We start from the raw sequence: 10,348 nt of genomic DNA, 5'->3' as shown, positions 1-10,348 counted from the left end.
AATACTGATGATATTTAATTGTTGATTATTGAATTCAAATATGAATCCATATCAATGTATGAGGCAGCCACTTGGACAAAGCATGATTTGTTAAGTGTCAATGAGGCGTTTTGTGCAGCTTTATAGGAGGTGGTTTATTAGAAAGCAGCACCTGTTGTTAGTCATGTTATAACTCTATGTTTAAGAAATCTAATGATTCTAGTTTCTTCAGCAGAAAATGATAAAGAGAGTTATATTGTTCTGAAGCTTATTCTGCTGTTGAAGAATGCATTACTGTGTCTCTAAGACGGGCAGTTTTGCTATTTTGACAGTTGTTTATTATATTCCTGTCTTACTTAAGCCATAATATACACACATTATTCTGAGAAAAAAGGAACAGAGACCAATTTTCCGGAGAAAAACAACCACAGACATCAATTTTGACAGCTCTGTGCTCCTTCCGCCTCTGTTCCCGGCAGCCTGCTGCATTATCCACATTAGTTTCCCCTCTGTTGTCAGCCCTTATTGCTCTGCTGCAGAAAACACAGCCATTTCCAGTGGCACTGAATGTCACCGGCGCAGCATTATATGGCCTTTAGAGGTGAGGCAGTCGGCAGGGGCAGAAAATAAACAGTAGTAAACAACAGTAGCAGTGGGGGAGTGGGCTTCCCTGCTGTGTTGATTATTGGAGGGCCGTACACAGGCCTGATCCCCCCCGGGAGCTCACCGAGCGGGAACGGCTGCTGCTGGCTGCCCACAGAGAGGCCAACAACATCTGGGCCTCAGCTCAGCTAAGCTCACCTCATTATAGCGCTGTTGTTGTGGTGGTGGAGCGGGGTGTGTTTGTGCATTTACATTGGAAGGAAAAAGAGAGCAATAACAAGAAATGGGCACAAATTAGGAGGAAAATGCTGTTAAAAAGGTGGAGCAGAGCAAATACACCACCAAGAATTCACACAGCTGAATATGCCTGCATTAAAACTCATCCGCCAAATCAGGAGTGGAAGAAACTGTGGTCTGTTTTTAATCACAGAGCAAACAAACAGGCCTGGAACGCGAGAAAACATTTCAGTAGTGTTAATTTATATGTTGTTTACACTGATTCCAGAGCAAAGAGGGCCTGCATAGCATTTCTAGACTATGACTTATTTGTTCAAGCATGTGGCACGCTTAATGTATTTGGGTATTAATGGGTACAAATGTAATGTGGTGCATACTCATCGATCATGTCTTGATGTGTGTGAATATGAGACATAAGAAATGGCAGCAAGCCAGTTTCCTAATGGCTGCAGGAGAGGGAGCTTTACGTCACTGGTTCACCTCTGTCTTCTGGCTCCCCCTGCTGGTCAAAAGTGGAAATTGTGTGGAAATTACAGGCAGGTGTAGACGAAGATTACAAATGTTGACTGCTTTTAAAAGTGATAATGGTCAATTTAGAGAAACTGCAACAAGCTTCAATATTATAATTTTATAAGTAGGTAAAGTGATATTTTTCCCAGGAGAACTTTTGTCTGATTAAAAATTGTTTAAAATATAATTACTGTAAGGGACAAAAGCAAATAAAGTAGCAACACAAATAGAGGAATTTAACTGAATTTGATACAAAAGTTTCATTTAAAGAATGAAAAAAGTTCATTCTTGTAATGTTGGCGTATCTGCTCTAAGTGATGTACATAATATAGAATATCAGTATATAGTAGTACATATAGTACTATGGTAATTGCTATGATTTACTTTAAAGATACAAAACTCTGTAGCATAATTTCTTAAAATAGTTTAAATTCAATTTAAATCTAGTAATCTCCTGTAACTAGTTTGTCTTATCCAGAGGTCAAAAGGTCAAGTTCAAATGAAAATTGATGCTACTGATGACGAGGACGTAATTTATGCTGACTAGGATTTTCATGATGATGACTATACTGATCTTGTTGATGTTAGAATTAAAAAAATAAACGCTCTACACACTGCCTGTCGGCACAAGTGTCCGATCGCACTTGAAGCTGTTTTTTTGCCTCTTACCGACTTCGTTCCCTCCTGTCTTGCTCGTCTTTGTGTATCAACTCTCAGATGTACGTCGCTTCGAACAAAAGCGTCTGCTAAATAAAATTGTAAAAGCTAATTATGTTGCTTATTTGCTTACCAAAGAGCAATTAAAGTTCACCACTGTTTTTGGCCAAGCAGGATATATAATGTAGTTCAATGTTGAATAATAAAAAAAGACAAATTAAATTCTTTGTTCCTCCAATTTATTAAGAAAATGTACAGGGGGATTAACGGTAGGACTTCTGGTAGCGGGCACGAGCTCCAGGTCCACCGAACTTCTTGGACTCGCAGCGACGTGGATCGGCGACCAGCAGGGTCCTGTCGTACTGGATCAGGATGTCCTTGATCTCCTTCTTGGAGGCCTCGTCCACATCTGCAGAACAACAAGAAGGTCATTCTGACAGTTCTTCTCTATCCAAAGCGTAACTACATTCTTAATTTTTAAACACAGTATGTGCACTAAAGTAAACACTTAACTATGAATATAAAGATTTCCACATTAAGCGGAGTGAACATTTGTAGCACTACAAGTTTGTTTTCTTTGCTTTAGTTAGAAATCATACATTCAAGAAGACTTTACCAAAGTGAGCAACAATGGAAATGTTTAAAGAGTCCTCAACAAGACAGTTTCTATGTGAACAAGAAGGCCAGTAATTTCACTCCTTTTGAATTTTGCACTGAAATTTGCCCACCGAAAATTGGAGTTTTCAACTGTTTTGAATTTCCACAGATCTGTATTGTCGTAATTTCCAAGACTTAACTGTCCGTTAAATCCACTCAGTACCAAAAAAACAAAAGAAGTGTATTTAAGTATGCTACTCCCTCTGCTGTCTCATTGGATGCTCCTAGAATTATTTTTAAGTTATTTGGATACAAATACATCTGGCAGAAGATATTTTGAATGCTGAAGCACTTTTGTGATCTCTTCTGATTATGTAATTTGATATTTTCATTTTAGATTTTAAAGTTAAGCTCCAAAAACATTTAACGTAAATCTTTCACACATACATCGACATCCATCGTCCTGTAATGCAACACATGCCGATAATATAATCTCAGTGAAAAACACACGCCACTGATCTTGCCTCAGATCACTAGGTGGAAACAGCAGCAAGCATTTTAACACACGTTTAACATGTTTTTAGTACATGACAACATTTAATACTCACACTTCTGGTAGTAGGCAACCAGGGATTTGGAGATAGCCTGGCGGATAGCTGCAAGATAAAAATAATTTTAAGCATTGGCTGTCAAAGAAAACAAAACACACTCACTGCAAAAAGGTTTACATAAGACAATTCATGACTAGGAAAAGAATGTTTTAATTACCGTAGATCTGTGCGACATGTCCACCACCCTTCACTCTGACTCTGATGTCAACTCCAGCAAAACGCTCCTTGCCCAGCAACAGAACTGGCTCCAGAAGCTAAAGAGAGCAATGAATGATGTCACGCACACATTTTATAAAACATCCAGAGAGAGAAACATCTATGGCAACAACTACAACTGCTGCAGGTGTAGAGATGGACAGATTACGTGATGCTGCATTGCTCATTCCACCTGTGACACCATCAGTCCATTCCACACACTACAGTGCCTTCTTTCAATGTTCACACACTGATGTTAATCACCCATTTTAAAGGGACTCACCTTGTACTGGAGGGTAGCAGGCTCCACCATCTCCAGGGGTCTACCGTTCACCTTGATCAGACCATTCCCCCTCTTGCAGTGGGCAACTGCTGTGGCGGTTTTCTATAACAGAAACAATATCATCAGATATCACAACCAACTGGCAACATTTAATTTCCTATTTATAGATAGATAAAACTAATTTAATTAAAGAATAAGTGCATCCTGACATCTTGTACTGATACACATTTGCTAATTGAAAACGCATATGTCAAGCCATGAGACAGTAAGTAAAAGTATGTATGTGATAAGATTGCTTGAATGACACGTGAGCAAAGATTGATGTTGGCATACTCTTTTTAGAAGTACAAGCACAACTACTGCTAGCTTGTGGGCTACATAGCTACGCTAGAGCTGAAACCATACATAGCAAAGCCAGCCGGTGGCTAACCTAGCTGTCAGCTAAGCGGACCTTAACAATCACATACAGCAGCAATATAGCTTCTAACAATCATGCAATACGTCTTAGAGACATATCGACCAACAAAAACGTTTCAGTGCAGGGGTATATCGGTGTAAAACTACGCCACACCACCACTTCTGGTTAGCTAGTTAGGCTAACGTGAGCTAGCAACACGGGCAGTCACAACACCACACGTGGATTATAAACTATTATTTTACTTACTTTACGTCCAAAAACCTGGACAGACTGCAAAGGACCTTTAGCTGGCATGTTTCTGAAACACACAGGGGACAACAATTAAATTACAAACCAGTGATTAAGTACAATTTATTCTATTTTTACGCATCAGGCTGAAGAACATACCGTCTTCAGCTAGGGTGCCGTACGGAGAGACCGATGGGGTTTCACACGCCGAACATCAGGGGCTGCCGCACGACAGCTCGGACTTGCTTTACGGTAGGTTGTGCGACAGTTGCTCCCGCTCTACCTCCATTTTACATGTTTCCTTCAAAGACTTTGCAGTTTGAGAGAGAAATAGGCGTTTCTTGATATAATAGGTGATTTTAATTAATAGAAAATATCACATATTTGGCTTATTGACTGTCAGTATGCAGACAGCTTTTCGGGCACATCCTGAAAATCCTTTTAAAGGGCATCTGATGGCTATTTAATAAAGAGGCAATGAGGTCCTATTGCTAATATTTATGGTCTGAAAGCTTGCACATGGCTTAAATATTTTGAATAATATTAAGAAGATTTCTACTCTGTTATGTAACTGCCAATAGCAAATATAACATTTTAAAATAATCTTATTTAATAGCCTACTTTTTCCTTTATTACTGTGCAATTCTAATAAGCCAATATTGAAGCCAGTGTCCACACAGCAGTGAATGTTTACATTGTATTTGAGGACCTCATAACAGACAATCTTATGGCCTTTAAACAGGACTGAATTGTGCTGTTACATCCCTATTCTGTGGCCATTTCTGCTTTTAATAAACACAAACTGACCACTATTAACATATTTGCAGTCCTTATTCCTTCATTCTTCTAGTCTGAGCAACTGCAAAGCACAAATTTACCCCCAGGGATAAATAAAGTATTTCTGATCTGATCTGAATCACACACAAAAAATATGCAAAAGAGTGAACCAAAGCAGTCAAAGGAGTTATTCTCCAAAAGGGTCACAAACAAGCACCCATTTTTTGGTTTTCATTAAAATGTCATATACATAAATAAAAATGAGGACAAATGTTTTTTTCTCATGTTAATGTTTTTATTGACCCTACCATTCAAGCCAATAATGACATTTTTTTCTCTCATCATAAGGAAGCTGCAATGGTGACACAGCATAAGGAGGAAGAAAATAACTTCTATGATAACCATGACAGCCACCTTTAGATCTTTTAATCCACTACGATATAATAATAGATTATTGTTTTGCATCTTTAATGTCTCTGTGTTGTAAATTCACAGGTAAGACCCTTTTATATTTAGACAGCGATCAAGAAAAGGGATGTCAAAACTATTTGTAAAACCAAACATTACATAACATTATGTTTATTATAGAAAAAATTCAACTAAAAGTTGATTACGTTGAATCCAACACTATCTTCCAACAAAAAGTGGTCAAGCAGTGAAAATCTGGACACATTTGGGAAAAAGTTTAAGGATGTACGACCTGTAAGATATATCGCCTTTTCAGTGGAGGAAAAGTAGCTGTCTAAACAACAAAAACCAGAAGCAGCAGCAGCACTGTTCTGCTGCCAACAAAGGGGGAAGGGTCAGGAGACACTAGCCAAAATCCAAAATTAGTTTCTTTACATGGACAGAAATTGTGATAAGCTGCCCTAGTCTTATAAAACACAATGATAAGGATGATAGTATAACAGTTTGTTTATTCAGTGGGGTCTGGTAGAGCCATTTTGCAGCTATATTGTTTATAAATATTAGCTATATATAGATTTTAATCTGGATTTTGCTTTGGAATTATATCACCTGTCAATGAGAAATTAAATAATGTTAAAATCTCCATGAACTGTGATGTGTCAATCGTTTTAGAGGCCTGGTTAATGTAAAACTAGTTTTGTTTCTAAAGGAGTCTCCTCCTTGGCTGTACGTCTAAATCCCTACACAACAGCGCCCTCTAGTGGTGGTGAAATGAATAACACTATTTTAAGAGTGACATCATTCCCATCGCCAAGCTGGGGGCAAGGCCGCATCATCAACCAGGCAATGTCTGGCAGGAATCCTTGCATTACATTTATTCCCCCCCTTCATTTGGGCTGACAGGCATTGAAATACACAAACTATCTGCATTTTGTTTTCAGCAAACTTTATTTATATGTTTCTGGTGAGTCAAACCCCAGAGATCATGTGGTTCAGCTCTGCTTGGGTCTGAGGAGCCGTAGGGTCAGGGTATGGAAACAGGACGTGACATGGGAAAAAGGAAGTGGTTAGCTTTTTGGACGTCAAATAACAGCTCGTAGTCGTACACAAGAGACAATCTTTGATCTGAACACAAAGTTGGACAATGTTGGCCTCAAACAATCCCCTCTGCTTTCCCAAGATTCACCATGCATGTGCAGACGACAAAAAGTCTTTGTGCTGATTGAGGGGAGGTACTTTGTCAAGAATTTCAACGCACAAATCCTGACACTGGAGACGAGAGAAAGTGTCAAGCCACAGTCTTACCCTTAAAGGAGGGAAGCAGCAGGGCCATTCCTGATTCAGAGAAGGACTGCAGATAGATTACATCTTGGGAATCTGTATACAGTGGCGTGAGTCATGTGTGCGATGTGCACTGCCTACCTATGCCTGACATTTACTACAGTGAGGCTGGTGTTTATAGTGGCGGCCACGGGTGAACAGGCACCTGGCTTCTTTTATTGTCAGAGGGGCCGGTACTCCCCACAGAGTGGTGCTCATGGAGACTCATTTGTGTGTAAGCATAGATTTCAAGGTTTACATACTCATCTTCTCTCTATTATCGCAGCTCAGCCTTAAAACAGTTTGGACCTAAAGCTCTATTCCTGAAGTAGTGTAAAGTCAGGTTTTGGCCACTTGGGGGCAGTGGAACGAACTTTAGACACTACATTAAAAACAGTTGAGGGAAAATGTTTGCAAACAGCTAGCTAATTATTGATCAAGCAGACACATTAGCATTCGTAGCATTTGTAGTCCAGTTGTGTTCATGGCCACATAATGAAAAGGAGTCCAATATTCACTCTATGGTCTCATCCAACTCCAGCTCGTTAGCATTTGGTGCTAACAGGAAGCAACATGTTTATGCTGAAAGAATCCCGCTAAGGCTGGAAATAATGTTAATGAGAGCTTTCAAAGTGAACCAAAAATTGATGTTAATGTGCTTTGTAAAGCTAAGGGGGAACCGTAAAGGTGGGTAAAAGTTATCTGTTGTTTATTTACAAAATAATTTTATCAATTGTTAATCTAAAAAATATCTCGTGTTGCAGCTTTAAAGAGCAGCTCCAGTCATGTTTAAAGACATATAAAATGTAAATCTCTAAAATCAAAAGGCTGAGAAAAGCTGTTTGGTTCATTTTCCCCAATACTCTTATCTTGAAATTTAAAGCCTGCTCTAACGGACTCATTATATAAGGACCTGGTCCAGAGCTTTATCTGCTCTTTTCTATAGGACGCTATCTTTCTGTCGCCCTTCCCTTTCTGTTTCTATTTGACAAGTCTGAGCAGTTTATTAGCCAACAGATACAGATGTAGCTATAGACTGAGGGCCAAAATCTACAGCCGAGTCAGGCAGACAGAGGAAGCACTGTGTGGGGACAGCGGGCTGCACGATAAGCTCTCAGATAGGCCTGTGTTTGGTCACTAGGGGAGCCCCGTCACTGTCTGCATAGGAAGCATGTTAAGGCCGCTGAATCGTCCCTGATTTCCTGTTCTGTTAGGCTGCATGCTAAAGCTAACAATCCTTATGTGATGCTAACTGTCAAGTTTATCTAACAGTGTCCAGACGTCTCAAAAGCTCTCACATTACTGCTTTGGATTGAGGTATTTTCAGCTGAAAACCCAACACAACCACGCTATAACTTCTCCCGCTGACAAAAGATAAATCTTCATGTTTTTAAGATCCAAGACTCTTCAATCCCACATTTTTTAATGAGCAGACACCGAGCTTCAGTGCTTAAGAAGAGGTGCAGAGCTTACAGAAGGAGCAGAGTCTGCAGTCATCCAGTAAAAGAGCGGGCAATAAATAAAGACCACACCATATATGTGCATTTCCTCTCCACGGCCTTATGGAAACACATCACCTGGAGGCGCGACCCCTCGACCTTGTCTTGTCACAGCACCCTGAGCATGAGACAACACTCTCAGATTTACAGGGGAGGAGATGCCGTTCCCGGCCGGCCGTAGCGTCTCATTTGACCATAATAGGCCTTGCGGTGGTTGAAAAAGTGTTGCGGGTAATTGAAGTTCCCTGAGCAGAAGGAGAAGATCTGCTAAAGCCCGGTGGGCGGAGAGGGCCGAGAGGGGCGCGAAAAGGTTTTGTGAGGTATACAGAAGCTTGGTCGCAATGGCAACGGGAGAAAAACTCTGAGGAGCTCATGAGGCAGAAAAAGTGTTTTTACTGAGAGGAAGAGATATGAAACCCCATGAATCTGCAAGTCAAGAGAAATATGATTCAAGGCAACAGGTCTTACCTTTTATATCCTTGTGCGCGGATCCATAAATAGCTCCCTATCTCATCTTATTCCTGTGAAATGCTCAAATGTACCAATATTTTCCATTTCCACTACAAGCCTGAGGTTGCGTAAATTTATCTCTGATATAAAAAAGAATAGAAATGAATGTATTTATTCATATTTCTTCTGTATCCTGCAAAAATGTAGTGTAAGAAACATAGAGCCGGTTGGGGCAGATGGCTGTGCACCAATAAGTCTGGGTGTGCTCGAGGTTTCGGCCTCATGAGAAGGTAACATGTTTACCTGGAGGCACAAACTTTTATTGGGAATTTTCGAATATCTTCTAATCTAATATGGCAGATTTTCCAATAAACTCCCTAGTCCCTCCTTTGCACAATCCAAAGGTGGTGCTCGAAAACGGGGATGTCCTGGCGCAAAGTCTCCCCTGAAAGCCTGAGGTACCAGAATGGCTTCCACACCCCCCTTTCTGGCCCGTCTCTGTGCCATGGCAGCAGTAAATATTGACGTCTGCCCGAGTGTGTGACAGCTCATAGCACTAAAATGTAGCCCGGTATTGAACCCTGGTTTGGACTTGAGCCCCTTCCATTAATTTGGCTATTTCAGCTCACATTTACCACATAGCAGCGGGCCTTGCAGCTGTCCCGTGCTCTGTCAACTTCCACTGGCCTTGGTAGCTGGGGCCAGCGGGTAATGCAGAATGAGCGGGCTCAGGGGTGCAGCGGACATATTGTCTGTAATCTCAGAATGCAATGCTCTGTTTAGATTAGTGAGTATGTCATTTTCTTTTTTATATTGCACTGTACCTCTCTGCAACAGGCACTTTCTTCATTGAGGACATTTTGACGTGTTATAGTATGTGCACTGTGCAGGCCGGCTCGCCTTAAGTTATTATCTAGGTACATTTTTGGACTTTAATTCTACAATTCCTTTCCTTCTGAGAACCTACACCTGTGTCCTAATCAGGAGGAAATTGATAAGGAATATAAAGACTCTTCTGTGTGGAGTTTGCACGTTCTCCCCGTGCATGCGTGGGTTCTTTCCAGGTACTCCGGCTTCCTCCCACAGTCCAACAACGTGCTCGTTAGGTTCTTTGGTGACTCTAAATTGCCCGTAGGTGCAGGTTTGAAAGGTTGTCAGTCTCTGGGTATCAGCCTTGTGATTGACTGGCGAACAGTCCAGGGTGTAACCCCGCCTCTTGAACAGGATATGCGGTAGAGATAATGGATGGATGGATGGATGGAACTTATTGGGGCAATACACCTTTAACATCGGGCAGAAAGTAAATTATAGTAGTAAATTATATTCTATATTATGATTGTGAGGATGCATTATGAACAGGTTAATTGGTAAAAGTCTAAGTTGATAATGCTGTAACACTTTTTTTACGTAAATATACTCCATTGGGACATAGTTTAAATAGAAATAAATACGATTTTTCAGCTTTAATGTATAAAATGCTTTTATGAGGCCGTAATCTTGCCCTTTTATTTTGAAAATGAATCCTGCGTTTTACTAGTCCTTGTTGGGTGCAGGGCCAAACATGTACCAACCCATA

At 40.5% G+C, this 10,348-nt stretch overlaps 1 protein-coding gene across 1 annotated transcript; it reads right to left on the bottom strand.

Annotated features, from left to right (window-relative positions):
• Positions 1–2,208: 2,208 nt before the first annotated feature.
• rps16 (ribosomal protein S16) lies at positions 2,209–4,540 on the bottom strand. The gene is made up of 6 exons (XM_069671027.1): positions 4,478–4,540; positions 4,337–4,388; positions 3,673–3,774; positions 3,352–3,448; positions 3,192–3,239; positions 2,209–2,395 (listed from the first exon to the last, which is right to left on the bottom strand). The coding sequence occupies exons 2-6, from the start codon at positions 4,382–4,384 to the stop codon at positions 2,250–2,252; spliced, it is 441 nt and encodes a 146-aa protein (XP_069527128.1). The 5' UTR covers positions 4,385–4,388; positions 4,478–4,540; the 3' UTR covers positions 2,209–2,249.
• Positions 4,541–10,348: the final 5,808 nt, after the last annotated feature.

This window comes from Semicossyphus pulcher, unplaced genomic scaffold (genome assembly GCF_022749685.1).
Source record: "Semicossyphus pulcher isolate SPU_LCO1_2020_fin unplaced genomic scaffold, fSemPul1.0.p SCAF_20, whole genome shotgun sequence".
Classification (NCBI taxonomy): Eukaryota; Metazoa; Chordata; class Actinopteri; order Labriformes; family Labridae; genus Semicossyphus; species Semicossyphus pulcher.
This window is presented reverse-complemented; position numbering and strand designations above follow the sequence as displayed.